The following is a 17,887-nucleotide window of genomic DNA, read 5'->3' on the forward strand; positions in this document are numbered from 1 at the left end:
AAAACAATGTAACTGTTAAAAGTAACAGAAGCTATATCTACTGTCTCCTGCAGGGTTAATTTGGAAAAAATAAATGTCTGTGCCTGAGCCAGCTCTGCCAAATGTAATGTTCACTAAGGTACATACTGGCTCTTGGCAGCCTCGATTCTGTCCCTGGTATGTGGCCTTCAGCAAGGCTTTCTCTGATGTTGGGGGTAGGAAGGGTCATTCATACAAGCTGGGGCAGCCTCCGAGGGCAGAAAAAGGGCAGTAGCAGGAGGAAGAATGGTTACCTGCTGGTTCTTGGGCTCCCTTTCCCAGTCTGTCTCAGGCTCTTTGCCCAAGAGTTTATTTCAAGTCCCTACAGCACCTTCTCCTGAAAGAACACTTATCAGGTTATCCTTGGTTTTAACATTTTTATTTTTTTTTAAAGTATTATCATACTCTCAGGGCCTTAAAGCAATGAAGTCATAGTGTGGCTCCTGAAGGCTGGCTGGAGGCATAGTGGGCACTGCACCCCCAGCCTGGCTCCGGCCTGCACTGCTTCCCAGGGCCTGGAAGGCTGCAAGGGATCCCCAAACCCAGGGACCCCCCCGTCCACCTGCTCCCTGCCCAGGGCCGGGTGGCCGCTCTGCAGCGCCTGGGTTTCAGGCCAGAACCTCTCCCGCCCCGGCCCCAGCATCCCCCAGTGTGGCAGCGCAACGGAAACGGTCAGTGCTGCTCCCTTCTCAACTGACACCAGCCACTGTCTTACACACCATGCCTTGCGTGGCCTTGGCACTGCTACAAGCTGCACGTGCTTTCTTTGAACCATTTTAAAGTATGCAAATTAGTCAAAGTAACCTCCAAATGCGTTTTATTCTAGATAAACCCATAAAAACACCAACATGTATTTGTCATTTGCACCTTTTTTAACCATTCATTTTAAACAACAGGTTAACTTCTGTACAACAGGAATTACTTTACACATTAGTAAGATTTGACTTTAAACTAGATGACTGCAAAATAATGCTCTGTAAGCTAGTGTTAGAAAATATGCTGTTTGCCGTAGCAGTTTGCCTGTAAACATGTGAAAATAAGTTAAAGAGAAGTTTGCTTTCATTTCAGAGAATGCTGTTAGATTTGTTGGGTTGCCATAATACAGCTTTAGTCAGAGGTGGTTCTTTTTTGTCTGTGTAAGAATTGCAGATGTGGAAGGTGTGCCAATGTTTTGTGTGCTGACCCAAACCTACCAAAAGAGCCACAATCACTTAATTATACTTCACATCACTTCGTGAGATCCACTTGATGGGTTACAAAGTCCCAGCATGACTTTAAATGGTTTACTAACAGAGTGACGCTGTTTAGGAGGCTTGAATAAAAGGCAATAATCCTATTCCAGGCTGTAGGCTAAAGCTACAGTGCCTGCTTCAACACATAATCTCTAGAAATCATTAAAGCTATTGTAGCAAACAAGCAGTAGTACAAATACAGAATAGGACTGATTTTTCGTTTCCTCATCATATAAACACATATATTGAAGTTCACAGGATCAGACCCACGCAAACAGATTATATTTTACAGCTTTTTCAAGCAGAAATAATGTGTTGGTTTTTTTTTTTTTCTGCCTGTACAGAAGGTTACTGTTGAACAAAACTATCACAGTTCATTCAAATGCACTGCCAGCAAACACCTAAAGTGGAACGGAGCTGCTGAGATGTCTGTCTGACCGCAGAGTAATCTGCCCATGTCCCTCCTTTAATATTAATTACTGTGTTTTTTTTGTTGTTTACTTGAAGCTGCTTTAAAATGTTAGGTTAAGAATGGTAAAAAGCAAGCCCTTAAGTACAGGTATTCTAAACTGAAGTGCTACTCAAGCCACAGTCCACTCCTTTAGGACAGAGGGCAAGATAGATTAGGGTTGGGGTGCTTTTTTCCAATTAAAATTAAACTTATGACAATATATTGTGCCAGGCAGCGAACTGCTGAAAGGACTGCAACGTTGTAGTGCAGTTTCCTGAACAAAGCCATACATTCCATCAAGTATAAAGTGTAAACTTAATAGCAAGTGTAAGACGAATTAAACAAAAAAAAAGCCATCACAGTATGGGTTGGTGGCTGCCCTCTCTGATTATGCAAGAGGTACAACTTGTGCAATCACACGGTAGAGAGGGAGCAGACCAGTAGGCAACGTTCTTTTATGTTTGCTTTTTTCCATGTTAACAGGTGGCCTTTGCTTCTGCCAACACATGGTTGGTGTTCACCGGTGCTGGCTGGCTGCGAGCTGTGGGCTTGTGCCTGGTTCCAGCTTCTGGCAGCCTCTGCAACCAAACCGGCCAGCTCTGGGGCTGCTCTACCGCAGCCTCTGGGCTCCTTGAAGCAGCAACAGCACGCAGCAGTAAATGGTTTGAGCACTTGGCTGCCTGGGAGCCCCACATAGGTGTCTCTGGCTTGTCACAGCCCCAGCACAGACTTTTTATACTAAACTTGGGCCATCTGTGCCAGTCACAGCCCGTGGCACCCTTGCCACTGCCAAGGCAGGGGGACGGCTCTTCCCTCTCCTGTGGGCCACTGTGCTATGCCACTCACCTCCGGTGGTGGATCCCTCTGGAGACGTGTGGAAATGTTTCTCCATCCATGCCTCACCTCAATTGTAAGGGCAGGTGGTAGCCTTAGTAAGTGCCTCTGTGTGGTTGGAGCAGAGCCCACAACAACAAACCCTTTCAGTTCTGTAGTGGAGGGTAGGACTGTGCCGGTGTAGTAGCACGGCCAGAGTCATGGCTGCTCCTCCATGGCTTTGCACGGTAGCCACTGCACCAGCCTTGTCTCGGCAGCATAGCCACGCATCTGCTTTCCAGCTGGGCTGTTAGCCACCAGTGCAAATAGAATGGATGCCCTCCTTTCAAAATGGCCAAGCCTCAGCAAACACCCCAGCAGGACTAAGCTGCCCCCTCCCCACCCCCAGCTACCATGTTTCTCGTCAGAGATTATACCAGCCTTCCTGTTCTTACCTATGATGAAACTAGCCCTCTTTTGACAAAGACTTTGTGTGGACAACCTGAAAAAAAAAATATGCTGGCTTTAGGTATGTGAGGCCCTTTTACACGGACGGCAAGACTGGCCAGGAATGTCAGCACTCATGCATGGGCCGATCATGCACCTGAGTACAGGTTTGTGCACCAAAGTGCAGCCATCGTCAGCTGCTTCATCAAATCACAATGGTGTTCCAATGCGGTGCAGCTGCACGGAGGTTTCACATGTGATGCTGCTCACAAGTGTTTCACAGCTTATTTAAGGATGGAAAGGTAGAAATGTAAACACAGACTGATGCCTGTCCAGCGCCATTCTCCAAAAGCCTCCCCCCCGCTCAGTGGTGGGCTTCGCTTTGCACATGGAATTTCTAACCTAAGGAAGGTAAGTCCTGCCATGTGGCATTTGGCCTACAAACCTCAGACCCACTTTTTTCTGCTAAACACACTTGTCCTAAGTGTCACTTTGGTGCTCGGTTGTTTTTTTTTTTTCCAAACAGGAACCAGTGTACATTTGTCTGGAAGGAAGGAAACTGCAGCTGACCCGTATTCTGAGGCCGGAGCTCATACTCACAGTTTGCCAAGGCTGCTGAAAAGATGTGGCAAAACCTTTCTCTCTTTAAAAAAAAGAGCTAAGCAACTTACAAGTTCACATCGGCAACTCTGAACTTGCAATGTGTTTTGTGCATCTCCTGCAAGCTTGTTTTTATGTAAGCAAAAAGCTTACTTAGGCAGTATTATTATAATCAAAAGGTACATGTGTTCAGGTACCTAAAAATGCTGGCCCTGCCAACACTAGACTCACTTTCACATGCCCACGTTTGAATATCTACCCCTGCCCATACTTCATTCCCAAATGTAGATATTACTTGGAATGGTCAGAGTGGAGACGAGTGTCCAAATATTTCAAACCCTGTACATATAGTCAGTCAAAACAGTTTTGGGAGCAGCAGCGCTTATTTAAAATCCCCCACAGCAATGCTGTGAGTCAGTGCTCTGCTCAAAGCCATTTGCATTTTTTCTTTTCATCAAATAGGGTTTTTACTTGATGGAGCTGTTTCTGGACGTCTTCAAACCCCCGTTCTCGCTCGAGTTTGCTCACAATCTGTTAACAATTAGCAAAAAAGAGAATCATTTTTTAGTGCTTATTTTACTTGCTGTTTTTTAAAGTCTGCTTTTCTGCATTCCAACAACTACTGGCAAAAAAATCCATCTGAATGCCTGCCTATATGTAAACATTCTTTTCTGACTTTAACACTTTATTTTGGTAGTTTTCCTTTCAAGTCATTATGATTACAGGATTTGCAACGCTTCCACAAAAGAATGACAGAGCCAAGCAAAAAAAACCAAAACAAATCCAACACATGTTCATCTCTTGAAGTGTGAGGCAAAGCCAGTTTTACCCTAGAGCAGATCTGCACATGAAATTTTATTTCTCTTCCTCTGCCCTATAAACTGAGGGCAGTAAACTGCCTCTCTTCCTCGCACTGGCCCAGGTGATAGGAAGGAGCACTGCTGCTGTCTGAAAACTCTTTGCTGGCAGCTCTACAAAGCAACTGAGGTCTCAATAAACAATGAATGAGATTTAGCTGCTCCCAGTCAAAAGCCAGAGGGGGAAGAGCAGAGGGAGTGTTTCCTTCTAAGGATGGGGTATATTTAGCCAGTACTAGCTTCAAAAAAAAAGCAAAAATGTGCACTAAGATTAGAAAGTATTCTGAAGTCTCCTCTGTAAATAATTGTAATGAGCTTAACAAAGCGTAGTGACATTCTGGGTATCATCCCAAGCTTCTTTTAAGAGGTGAAGATTTGGTGCCGAACCCAGATAATTTGAGATGTTAGAGATCAGAAGTGATAAGCTGGCTAACAGGTGACTGAGAGCTGGATGATTACAGCAAGTGCTGATGCTGCGCTGCTGGGGATGAAAGAGAAAAAGGTCTGGTTGCTGGGAGACCCAGACAACCTGCTGGAAGTGGTAAGGAGGCCTTCAGGCAACACACCCCAGCTGGCTCTTATCTTCCTCCCTGCACAGGCACACACAGCCTCTGTTAAGGATGCAGAGCAAGACGGAGTGGAGAATCCTATCATGCAAAGCAGAGGGCAGGGATTTTCTTACAAAGCAGCTTAGCCTCTGACTAAGTGCTTTCATCTGAGAAAAGATTTCTTTTGTTAGCAATAGCAGGGAATGGAAGCTATAGCATCTTTAACAGAAAGACTTTTAGAACAGAGTGTAAGAGGGCTACGATGGGAAAGCAGCATACACCTCTTGCTTTAAGGCTGAGTGTGCTCCACTGGGGTGTTTGTACTGTTATGTGGAGATCCCTGGTGCTAACAGTCTAATCTGATTTCTGAATCTCCAGGGAAATGGGAATGCATGCACAGGAGCTGTGACAGGCACTAGCAGATAGTCTGCAAACACAGTAGAACAAGAAGTCTAGACTATATAGGAACTTTCTCAAAACTGCAGGGAGAATTTTATTGCTACTGTCTCTGTGAAATACAGTGGTGACAGTAAAGCTGCTGCTCAAATGAACCTTTGGCCTGTGACCCCTCCAAGGGGGAAGGGGGCTCCAGCCACCCTGGGGGCTGCACCCCTCTGGCCCCACACAGCCGAGCAGGAGCGGCCCCAGCTGCCCCACTGAGGGGCTGTCTCTGGAGGGGCACCTGGCAAGTCACAGGCCAGGCCAGTCCTTGGTTACTTTGTCAGGCCCAATTTTCAAGCCTGAGGTAGTGAAGTGAACACTAAGGGATTAAGCAGGAATAGCAGATGTGCTTACCTCATCATAATATTTCACTATGTATCTGTAGATTTCAATCAAGGCCACTTTCTCATTAAATTCATTTTCATGTTTCTAAAAGAGAAAACAGTTCTGGTCAGATAGTTCTCCTTTTTTAAAACTTAACATGAAAGCAAACGAAGTAGCTGCTTCTCAACCATACCTTAGATTCCTGAGTTAGAAATTCTTCAACCTCTGAAGTGGTCAATGGAGGCAGATCCCTGATGGCTTTATAGTATGCTTTCACCTCCTTCTTGTAGAGTGGAATGTCCTTAGCATAGAGAAGTTTATTTGTTGGTGCTTCCTTAAAAGAAAATATTTGAAGCCTTGTCAATTTTCACAGCACAGATTTCCTAAAGTTCCACCTCCAGATAGTTAATTGCATCTAATTGTGTCTGTTCTCTGTGTGACTCACTTCTCTTTGCAGTGGTTACATGCAAGGAATCAAGGTTATGAAATCAAGATGAAGAACGGGCACAGGACCTCAGTAATAGTGCACTGTGTTTCAAGACAGTTGCCACATAATTATTTATACTGGCATCAGAGGGATGAATATTTGTCCCTTAGACATATTTTTCTTTCTTGCTTCCTCCTCACCCCTCCCCAGACCTGAAAGATAGTGAAAGTTGAACCAAAGGGCTTAAGGCTGATACCCTATTTACATACAGGATACTGCAGTGCTGTGGAAAGTTCCCCTGGGGTAACATGCCAGAGAGCCTTTGCTAGGTCCTGTCCTGGCAGAGGTTCCCCTAAAACTCTCCTTCTGCTCAGGGGTTCCAGGGCATTGAGAGCTGAATGCCAGGCATGCACAGCCAAAGAGATTTATTTTTTTTCCCTGGGGCTTCCACAACCCAGGCCAGCACTGACCTACCAGGCAGCTTCCGAGGAAATAAATGCTGATGTTTGTGGTAGGAGCCAAAGCCCCACCTGGAAACCATGTTTTCAGGATGTAAAGGTGGGGCCTGGTAGTTTCCTGTCACTGCTCTAGTTTAAAATCTGGGGAATAAATGACACAACCATGTGATACCTTGTCACTGTTGTTTCCACTGTGTGATGAAATTATTTCAATGCTTGTTTTCTAAGTGGCTAAAAATGTTTTAAGATAAGAGGCTAAAAATCATGAAAGTAAATACATTTTAGTAATAAAATGCCACAAGAGCTTTACTGCATTACAAACCTTTACCAGGTTTCAGCACCCCTTTTCAAATGGCTAATGGGATCTGTTTTATCAACAGTACTTCACAACAGACGTCAAGCAGAGAAACATAACAGACCATATCACTTGCAGTTTTTCCATCAAGTAAGCAATATAATCAGATTTAATTAATGACACTTCACTTCTAAAATAAGATAAATAAGCACATTATTTTTTATCTTTAAATAGGTTATCAGTTGTTCACATCACATAGGAAGTTAGTCCATTTTTATACAAAGTTTTTAGGCTACAAAATCTCTAGTCTGTTTTTCTAGGTAGTATGAGCCTGAATAAATGCTTCCTACTTTGGTCCAAAAAAAAGGGAAAATATCCTCAGGAAAAATGATGTATTTCTGATCCCCAGAGTTCTGGACACTGTACTAAAGAGCTTTTGAATGTAAGATTTCTGGAATTGTTACACCAGCAAATAATTCTACATATAAAAGGGAGCAGCTAATACACATGAAAGGAACTGTTTGAAACTTCAGAGCAATTTCAAATATTCTTACAGCTCCCAGTAGCTAACTGTGTGTGTGTTTTCTGCACAATGGTGTGTGGCAGACAAAATTTGGACTACTTATGAAATAATGTTAATACTTTTAAGACCTCTGTTTAAAAAAATCTTTAAAACTTCATTAAAACCTTACAATTTCCACCCTCTTCCACATATTCTATGAACACACTGGGCAGAAACTAACTGCAGAGAAGACAAGCTGCAGGTAATTATAAATATGGCATTCTAGTAGCTCTATCTGTCTACTCTAGTGAATTCTTCAAAGTCTTGTGAGACAGAGCAACAAGGAATGGAAACCCAGCTTAATTAGCCCACTGACAGTTTTGCTGCTGATGTCAGCAGATCCAGGACTTCATCCCCTAAACCATTACACAGTTGAAAAAGACTGAGAAGTTAGCAAAAGACTGGAAGGGCACCATTACCTTCCCCAGTGTCTGTTCTGCTAGAGAAAAGGCATCCATGAAAGCTTGTGCAATTACAGACAAACAGCCATCTATATGTGAAGTCTTCTTAATATCAAAGACAAATTGGGGATTCTTCAGGATGTTCACCCAGAAGCGAAGAGGAAGACTAGACAGAGAAAGAACAAGCATCTTTAAAATTAACCACTCAGGTAGCACAACTGCTTTAAAATGGTGGTTTAATTGCACTGCACTCGTGGAAAGAAGCACATTTCTGGACTGCTTATTCATGTTAAAAAAGGGATTAAGGAACACAGGCTACAGAGCAAACACATCAGTCAGTCACCCTGACACTTTCAAACAATGCTCTCAACCTGCAGATACTTTTTCTGAGTGTGAAATCAGTATGCAAACTTAGAAGTCCTGGAAGCTATGGTGGTTTGTACTGGTATCCAATCAGTATACTAAAATTACTGGGATCCACAAAGCCAACCACATCTTAACCCAGACATGCCAAAATCTTATTCTTCTCACCACAGGTGACATGTTCCATCTTTGCAACTACATTTTCAGAGACTGCACACACTCCTGTGCATATCATATGGGCATACCTGTTGGTTTTCCATATATGGACCACATCAGGGTCAGTAATTTTTTTGCTCTCAGCCTGGGCATCCAGAAAGTCAAAAAAGTACTTGATAGCAACAGGTGCTTTATTGTTGGGTAAACTCCAAATGCTCCTGAAGAGCTTTTCAACAACTGAATGAATTGCAACCTGAAAAGTAAGAAAATGAACATTGCTATTATTACACAAGAAAATAATAGGATTTCTTGTCTCAGAGAGCTGAACGTGCCCCAGCGCAACCACACAAAGAAACTACAATATGCTTTTGGCACAGGTTATTGGCAAACAAGACAGTCAATAACAAAAACGAAACTACAAATACACCATAAGGAACTGCTGTCAAGTGTCACATGTCCTATCACTTTACTGACAGCAATTTGTGGTGAACTCTGTGATAAATTGTAGGTGGAAGGCATCATTCCTTCCAACAAAGACAACATCAGCTCTCTGGATACTATTGACACCGTTGCTAAAGGTGTTTGGAACTTGTGACTGGAAGTAAGAGAAAGGTGAGCAAAAAGAGTTTAACCAGTTTTCTAGGGCAATGGTCTTCACGGTGCCATCTGTGGCACATGTTGAACACATGTGCTCATCAACACTTCACAGACAAGTGACTGTGGCGCTTGATCTAATTCTAGGATAACAGCTCTGGGTGGCATATGAAGACACTAATATTAGAGAGAAGAACTGAAAACTGGGTTTTTCTGATCCAGAAGTGAAGCCATTTGGCTCACAAAAGCAAGGACTTAGTTGCTGATGTCATCATCAGCATCACTGTCATCATCACAGAGTATTTATAAGTAGAAGCAAACAAAGCAAAATGCTGTTTTGTGCATTTTTTTCTTCACATCTGTTCTGAAGCTTGGTTAAGCCCAATCTTCTCTCAAGAAGAAGAATTTAAGTGTATCCCAGGGCCTTGATATGCCACTGGTCAGTTCATTTCATATGCCAAACTCTGCAGTTGTGTCTGTGTCTGTGTCTGTGTCTGTGTCTGTGTGAGAGAGAGGGAGAGAGACATGGTTCATTGCAATTTCCTTTAGTGCACGGCCTATCATGGGTGGAATTTCACAGTGAAGGATATCACGGCACTGTTGTTCACAGCACTATCCTACTTTGGAGAAGGACATGTTTTAAAATTTAAATTTAAAGCCCTTTAAAAGGACTGTTTCTTAAGAGTCTGATCTCTTTTTTTTGTACTTCAGTTTTTCACCATAATATACTACTGGTTTACTCCAGCAGTTCCTGAGGACTTAGTTTAGTTTCCACAGCTAATGAGAAATGACCATTCTCACTTTGGGTAGTGTCCCAAATTACTTCAGAAGCTATCAACAATCTAATTAAATAATGATTGATAGATTTTCAAATGCAAGAAGGCCATAACCATCATCCCTTCAGGCCTCTTGTATCGCACAGCTCTCAAGTGTTGTGCACTGATTAATATTTTAAATAATATGCTGTGGCAAAGAATTTTATAACCCTTTTGAGTAGGTCAGAAACAAGATGACATTACCAGAGGGAGGGAGTAGGCTTATTCCTAAGGAATGTGCATTGTATAAATTAGGTAATTGTATTATAAATCCTAAGGTCTTTGTTTTTTAAATTAATCTTGTCATTTTGGATGCTTAATTTGAGACTCTAAAAGGTTCTTTCATTTCATGGGCAGTATTCTGTGAAACTCAGGCCTTGGAAGTTGTCTCTAGGATGGGCAAACTCTAGTAGAGAGTGAGATTGTTGACTGAAAGCTATCTCTCTAGAAGGAATCATTCTCACTCTATGGGACTCAGTGGTGAAACTTGCTTTCTATAAGCTCAATAACTACCTTTTTTCTCTAACCTGAGAAAAAAGGTTGTGCTTACTGAGGAGATAGAGAGTGTGAGTAACAGATAATTTTAGAACTCTAGTGTTAGAAAACCTGAAACGTGTCCGTCTTTGCGAATGGTCAAAATCCACAGCTAGCACAGTGATTTTTACAGGCTACCTTTTTATTTAACATTTGATATACAAGCAAGAAGTCTGCATAATTTCTGCTTTAGTTTCTATTTCTGTTGTGCCAAACTAGCCAAGCCTAACATAAGCCCTCCCTCAAAATAAGGCCTTTACAGTTTACCTTGGTTGACAGAAGCTTTGTCAGATACATTTCTTTCACTTTGAATTTTTGCTTTCCTTTGTGACCTGCTCCTTTCACATCTTTGTTTGCTTCAGAGTCTGGTAAAATCTGTTGAGAAGAGATTAGAGAGATTATACAGATACAAATACAGCTCAGAATTAAATCTACCACTTAACAGGATAATGACAGAACTCACCAAATGACAGTGTTCATCTGAGTAGTCCACATCTAAACAACAGAAGGCAGAGAGCAAACGGGCATTAATCAAACACACAGCTACAAGTTTGTGACTTCTGCTGGGGCTCTGGGCTGTGCAGCAGGGTGCATGCCAGGATGCTGAGCAAGCAGACTTGGTGTTGTGCTTTCCTGCATGCAGTGTGGGGGAAGCCTCTGAGAAATGCACGGGTCCTGGCTCACCTCCCCAGTGCCAACCTGTATTTTGGACCACTAAGCTAGGGCATCATCTTCTGCTGCTGGGGTAAAGTGACAGCAAATCGCAGCTTCTCCGAAAGGAGGACAACAGACAGCGGATGAGATGACTGCATTGGTTTAGTCTCTGAGTACTCAGTGCAGGCGGGTTGAGGTCAGGCTTGAAAGCAACAGCTGAGAACAGACAACCCTGCTCTTGCTGAGGGAGAGCAATGCCATTCCAGTGACTTTCACCTCAGTGACACATCTCTCCTAACTTCACACGTCCACTTTGACAGTGAGGTGAATCGCATGCTAGGAGTGTGTTTCTCCCCAGGGACTACAGAAAGTCCACCTCCCCCAAGCCACCAGCTGGGTTGGAGCAACCTGAATCACAGGGGTAGGTCAGATGAACTGACCCTTGTAAGCACCCTTTAACTCCTGACCTGCTGTTGAGACAGCTCAATCACAGCTTTAGAAACATAGTCAAGAGAATAAAGAAAATTCAAACACTGTGGGGTTTTTTGTTAAGCCTGTCTCTGGACAGTGCACCACTATGTCCATGATGCAAAACGCTGAGCACTGGAGCAGGGCATGTTCCCTGTGTTGGCCTCACTGGTCAGAACTTTGTGTCACACAGGCTTCCCTGCCCTGATTTCCTGCCTATGAGTCTGTATCTTTAAGCATTCATTTTCTGAGGAGTATAAGTCCTGCTGTTCTCCTTTCCTTTGCCTTCTTTCCTCCTCCTAGGGTCCACTGTGCCTGCCAAAGGCCCAGGGCCAGGGTAACATGGTTCTTCACTTGGCTCAGCTATATCAAAGTGCCAATTTTTCTGACCTTCTATTGACCAAGATACAACCTGTCATAGCTCAGCTCTCTGCATTCCCAGCCCAGATTACCTGATCGGGTATTTGCCTTCTTTTTAAAGACTTTTATGGTTGCTCCATTTGAAATCTGAAAGCAAAAAAAAAAAAAACGTATCATGCTCAAACGAAAGCTTCTAGAATTCAGGAAACCCTCAGTTTCATTTCCTCTGTCCTCAAGTCTGTGGCAGCACAGGAGCACGCCAGCCTGCTCTGTTCTCACCACGGTGTGCACAGCTCTCAGCAGGCAGCCAGAGCTGGGCCTTCTGGCACTGGCCGCAGCTGCAGTTTGATAGCCTTACCTGACAAGGTGGGAAGGCAGCTCTTCCGACAAACCAGCCTTTGAGACCTTTGCCTTTCTTTGATTTTTCTGGTTCAGCCCCTATTTGTACATCCTCATTTTCATGTACTGTTTTGTGCACCCATCTTTCTACAGATGGCCCAGGCTGAATTCTCTGGCTCCAGTGCAACAGGATGTTACGGGAAGGTGAGGCAGAGAGAACCCAAGGAGGATTTTTCTTCTGGCCCCCTTTTTTCCAGCTCAGTCCAGTCCCACCATGCCCTACAGACAGGCCATGATGAGGGTCTAGCTTGGTGCTCCCAAGAACTATTTTCAAACTGAGCAAAATAATTATGCCCTGTGGACTGTAAGGTCAAGATCCATATCTAGCTACCTTGGGATTTCTAGGAAAAATCCACCCCGCTCCTTCCCTGAATTTATAGTGCTGCCAGGATGATAACTATTGTCTTTCTTTAGAAGAAACTGGCAAGTCATGCTTTTAGTGTCAAAGAGTAACTCAAAAACGGCTCCCACTGAGAACAACGCCACTGCTCTGCTGTCAAGTGTTGTGTCTTGCCAAGTGCTAGTGTACTTCTCTCTATAATTACAAAAACAACTGGCCAGTTCTAGGAAGGGATCTCTGCCAAAATAATTTAAGTGTTTTTTAAACCTTGGCAGCCAGCCTGCTGTGCGAAACTAGTTTAAACATCAAGATACTCTATCAAAAGCTGTGTCTTATGCCAAAGAAATCTGCACTTATACTTGCTTCTGTAAAGTAAATGCAATCTATTTTATAAGTATGATTTTTTTGCAGGGTCTCTATTTATCATACAGTGTTTCAGAGCTCTTTCAGATAACAAAGAGCACTTTAAAACCACACTACAAGTGGGAATATGCTCTAAGGCTAGCTTGTGAGGTGACACAAACACCCAGAGTCCTCCTACCTGACCCTGAAGACAGGTAAAGAGCAACAGTGCTACCCAGCAGCTCACCTCCTCCCAGAGCGTTGTGTGTAATATGCTGCCTCCACTCCCTCTCCAAGAAGCAGGAGAGCAGCTCAATGTTGGAAAGTGTTGGCTCCTGTCCTGAAGGAGACGGACGGAGCTCAAAGGGAGAACCATGCTTCCCTCCAGGAACCAGAGGCATTGGTGCAGTGCAGCCATTGTCCAGGCCTCCACTTCAGGTTTTATTTCTGGGACAAATTATGCTTTTAGCATTAAGTGGAATATGATTTCCTTTCTTTATCATTACTGCAGCAGTGACACTTGTTGTTTCTTCCAGTATGATTCAATTAAAAAAAAAAAAAAAGTTCTTCCTTTTGTGTTCTGCTGCCTAAATCATTTTTCATGGTGGGCTGCTCCTATGGACCTCAAAACATCTTTGCTTTGTCAGGTGCATTACTGAGGTGGACAAACAGGGAGGGGGGAGATCTGATGAGATCCACACAACATGGAGTACAGATACTTTTCAAAACAGAAGATGCAGTAGTGTGGCTGTATGATGACCCCTTGTTCTCCAGGCCTCCTGTCCTCCCTGTAATCCAGTTCTTGCCAGTGAGCTGCCTGGATCACACATTCAGATTCACTCTCTGGGGCTGTGCCTGCTCCCGGAATGTGTCATGCCGCTACAGGTTGAGAAACAGGGGATCTGTGACTGGACAGCAGATCTGAGAGTGGTTCTCTAGCTCTCTTCTTGCATGGGAAATAGCACATCATGTTAATCAGCAACTTTCTTTTCAAGGCTTGTGGTTATTCTCATGCAAACAATAGTGCAGACATAAATAATCACATCAATAACCCTACTAGGAGAAAAAAATTAGAGGAAAAGGAGCACAGACACCTGAGACACACGAAAGCCTAATAAGAGTACAGTGGATTATTTGAAACACCACACAGAAATGCAAACATCCCCTACTCGTGCATTTTAAAAATCAGTGTAAAAACTAAGTCTGCTTTTTCAAGAGTGACTGGTGATTCTGGGACCTTTACAACACAACCATCATGCTCCAGTATCTCAAACAGATTTGATGATACTTCCCATTTTCAAAAATCTGGTTACTTTCTAACATTTAAGGCTGGCAAACAAAAAAATTCAAGCTTGCCACAAAACTCTAGGCACAAGCGGGAATTCCTCATGCAACATTACTACCCTCACACTGTGCACACAATGTTCCTTTTATCTTGCTAACTAGACACATTTGTATTAATATGGATACAAGAAAATAAACTAGATATGCTAATGGCTCATGGTTGCCACTAAGCTTCTGCCTAAAATGTACATTATTTTGTCAGTGTCAGAAAAAGTGAACTAAAATATCTGAGACACCCAGCACAATTTCCATAAGGCAGCTGCTAAGCTATAATTAGTGTAGTTACAGCTTTGCAAAAACAACTGAACCTCCAACCTTGCATTTGCATGCAGAAACTTCAGACCAAAACAAGGGCTGGGACAAAGATACCCAGGAATGATAGCGAACAACTGGAGCAGACTAACCTGCACGAGGTATGGCACCCATGAACCATGGCATGCCATGAGCTTGGGAAGTGCAAAAAGCTTCCAGGTAAAATCAGGGAGCATGTGCAATAGCTCCCCACAGTAAAGAAAGCAGGTACTATCACATTAGACATATTTAATCAGATTCAAATGTACTTTGAAGTTGACTTTGCTGCACAGTCTCTGACTGCAACACTACAATGTCCTAATTTCTACAAAATCTTTACAAGTGGGGTGGAGGAAGTACCACATTAATCTACAGACAGGATTCAAGAGAGGCACAGGAAAAGCTGTATTTAAGACACTGGATGGTGACATCTGTGTTCATTGCTGCCTCCCCAGGAGGTAAGGAGAGCAACAACTGCCTACAGAAATCTGTAAAGTGACTCCAAACGAGCTTGCTCCAGATCTGGGCAGCCTTGTGCTCTGCCCAAGCTACAAAGAGTCCTGCTGGGAGTCCTCGTTTCTCTCGGTGGATGACACTGTATTTGCTCATGCAGACAGCAATGTGTTCAGGGTTGACTCAGGTTTCTCAGCACCACACTGCACTGCATGGCACAGACCTACACTCATCAGCAAAACTTCTAAATAAAAATTATCATGTCAAGAGCCAGACTTTCAAATTCAATGACAAGGCATGAAGAAAGCCCGCTCAAAGCACTCAGCATACTAACCTCATTTCCAAAGTCTATCTGTAAGCATCAAAATGTGAGCTACTATGTCACCCGAAGCCCATCATCTGTTGCACATTTTACCCCAGCCTCTCACCCTCTATTTTGACTAGTGTCAGCGGAAACTCCTTAGACAGGCAATGCTGCTTGCTATGCTTTTGCAGTGTGCTACACCCAGAAGGGTTCTGTCACCAGTTGCAGCCTTGTGTATGTTTTGTTTAGATGAGATGTTGGGGGATATGGTGTAGCGGAGAACTTTGCAGAGTAGGGCTGATGGTGGGACTTGATGATCCCAAGGGTCTTTTCCAACCTGAATGATTCTGTGATTCTGTGATTCTGTGAATGACGGAAATATTATTGCAGCATTGAAAACAACTGGTTTATAGGTGCAATTGGAAGCAGAGGGGAAAACTTACGGTACAAGTAGCAACAGTAGATGAAGCAAAAACAGAGAGAAAAAGGGAAGGAGACTGACACAGGAGGTCTCAAAAGAAGAGTGAGCAAACTCGTCAGTCCTTTTTATTCGGACCCTCAATGAGCTTTCACAAGTATCACTACCACTTGTTCAGATAATCAAAATATGAAGTGGGAAGAGGTAAACAATTGCTCATGGTGCAACAAAATTCCGCAGCAGAGACTAGAAGAGGCTCAAGACAATATTCATAGCTGGAAATCAGATGCTGTTTTAACTGAAATGCTCAACAGAGTAACAGTTTACCTGGTATGCTTGAACCAAGCAACCCTGCAACAAGCAAACCTCTGAAAAGTAACAGAAAACATATGACTCACTGGCAAAAAAGGTGTGTCATATGTTTCCTTCCTTCTGTTGATGATGCTCAGCTATCTCTTAATCAATCAAGATACTTCTGTGCAGGCAGCATTTGGGAGTCGGGTAAGAACTGCTTCTCTATTCATTGGTATGGCTTCCGTGCTTACCTCGTAATGACTGATGGTATTTAGTTTCCTTATCCCATCCTCCATCACCTCTGAGGAACCATCAATATCTAGCAACTCTCTTTGCTGCTCCTCAGACACAAGTTCTGCAGTATGACAGCAACAGAAAACAATTACATCCCAATGACATTTTCACCGTACAGATGTTTGTAAAGAAAAACAACACCTAATTATTTTTGGACTAGTGGCTCCCAAGTGAGATGTTTGTCTCTGTCCTTGTGCTGGGTCACATGAGAGTGGTTTTGCACTCCCACACTACAGATTCCTTTTCTGGGGTGATAGCTGGGTGGTTTCCATTACTGCAGGCTATCAGTGCTTCACTTTGTGTTGGTCACGGCAGAGTTTTTGGAGGTACTTTCACCTAATCTAGCTATTCTGTTGCACAAGAGTACCCTGGTATTATGGTGTCCTGGGTTGCACTGTATTCTATTACCATCCTCATGAGCTGTGGAAATCAGGTGGGGCAGTGTTTCCTTGTTCCCCTTTCCCCCCCCCCCGCCCTACTCCAGACTATCTTTCTGTTAATGCCATGCAGCATGACTCATTATCCCATTGTGAGATGCTCCACCCAGAGGGAAAAACCCAGCATTCCATCCTGGATATAACCTGAGATTCTGAATACCAGAGGGCTCTCTTTTCCACTGGATTTCCAAAGGACAGGAGCTGTTTAGCCACCACTGGACTTTTCTGAGGAAGAGCAGATCTTCTTTTTTTCCTCTACAGGATCACTGCTTCGGGGGGACTGCAGCCACCATTCTACCAGACTGCTACAACCACCCTGATTAACAGGGTGTCAGGTTGTATCCTGACTCTGTTAGTTTAACCCACTGTTATCTGCCTTTATAAATATTTTTTTAATTATTATTAAATTGTTATTCTGACTTGGTGTCTCCCACTAGTTTGTTTTCAAACTAGCACATATGGCCATGCTGGAACTCAAAGAAAGGTTTCACAAGCCACTTCTAAGAGATCACTAAAATGAACTGTACAAGACTGACACAGTATTTGTGAAGGGTGGTCAGGCATTGGTGGTGGATATAAACATCAGATATGAAAGTAAATTATCATCACTTGCTGACACAGTGTCTGAGAAGGTGAGGAAATATCAACATTTTAGAGAGCAAGTCTGGGAGGTGACAAATGCCAACAATGTACAGTTTGTTAGCTTTCCTACTGGAGCATGTGGGAAGTGATATGGTGGTAACTGTAGGCTTTTATCTGACCCTGGGTTCTTGAAAACCTGACAAGAAAAGGTGACCCAACTCATCAGCTGGAACAGTGTTATTTACATCTCTAGATATTGTACATAGCTTTGTGAGTCACAGGTGAACTATTGTATAAACCTAATCTGACAGTAAATAAACTATATTTGTGGGTTCTCCTGATCAAGGGAAATGTAGGCCTGTCGGAAGTAAGGGTGGTAAGAAGGACAGTAGATAAGGACTACAGTACTTGATAATCATGACATTTCAACCTACCTGCTGTAGTTAGGTGGATGTGCCACCTTAGTTAAGCCAGAAAAGGAACATATAAATTATACGCGTTCAGTAAATAATGTGATTGTTAACTGCATGCTGAAGTCCTTGTAGAAGCGAAGCAGATGTGGTTCCAGTAT

At 43.2% G+C, this 17,887-nt stretch overlaps 1 protein-coding gene across 1 annotated transcript in view; it reads right to left on the minus strand.

Annotated features, from left to right (window-relative positions):
• Positions 1 to 818: 818 nt before the first annotated feature.
• Positions 819 to 17,887, minus strand: part of PLXNC1 (plexin C1) — a 71,740-nt gene continuing 54,671 nt past the window's right edge. The window contains exons 23-31 of the mRNA XM_026868668.1: positions 16,255 to 16,358; positions 11,911 to 11,965; positions 10,800 to 10,831; positions 10,604 to 10,711; positions 8,483 to 8,646; positions 7,893 to 8,040; positions 5,925 to 6,065; positions 5,762 to 5,836; positions 819 to 4,092 (exon numbers count right to left, since the gene is read on the minus strand). Of these exons, the coding sequence (XP_026724469.1) occupies positions 3,988 to 4,092; positions 5,762 to 5,836; positions 5,925 to 6,065; positions 7,893 to 8,040; positions 8,483 to 8,646; positions 10,604 to 10,711; positions 10,800 to 10,831; positions 11,911 to 11,965; positions 16,255 to 16,358 (932 nt within the window). The 3' untranslated portion in view covers positions 819 to 3,987. The remainder of the gene's footprint in view (positions 4,093 to 5,761; positions 5,837 to 5,924; positions 6,066 to 7,892; positions 8,041 to 8,482; positions 8,647 to 10,603; positions 10,712 to 10,799; positions 10,832 to 11,910; positions 11,966 to 16,254; positions 16,359 to 17,887) is intronic.

Source organism: Athene cunicularia (genome assembly GCF_003259725.1).
Source record: "Athene cunicularia isolate RWA chromosome 1 unlocalized genomic scaffold, athCun1 chr1_part2, whole genome shotgun sequence".
Taxonomy (NCBI): Eukaryota; Metazoa; Chordata; class Aves; order Strigiformes; family Strigidae; genus Athene; species Athene cunicularia.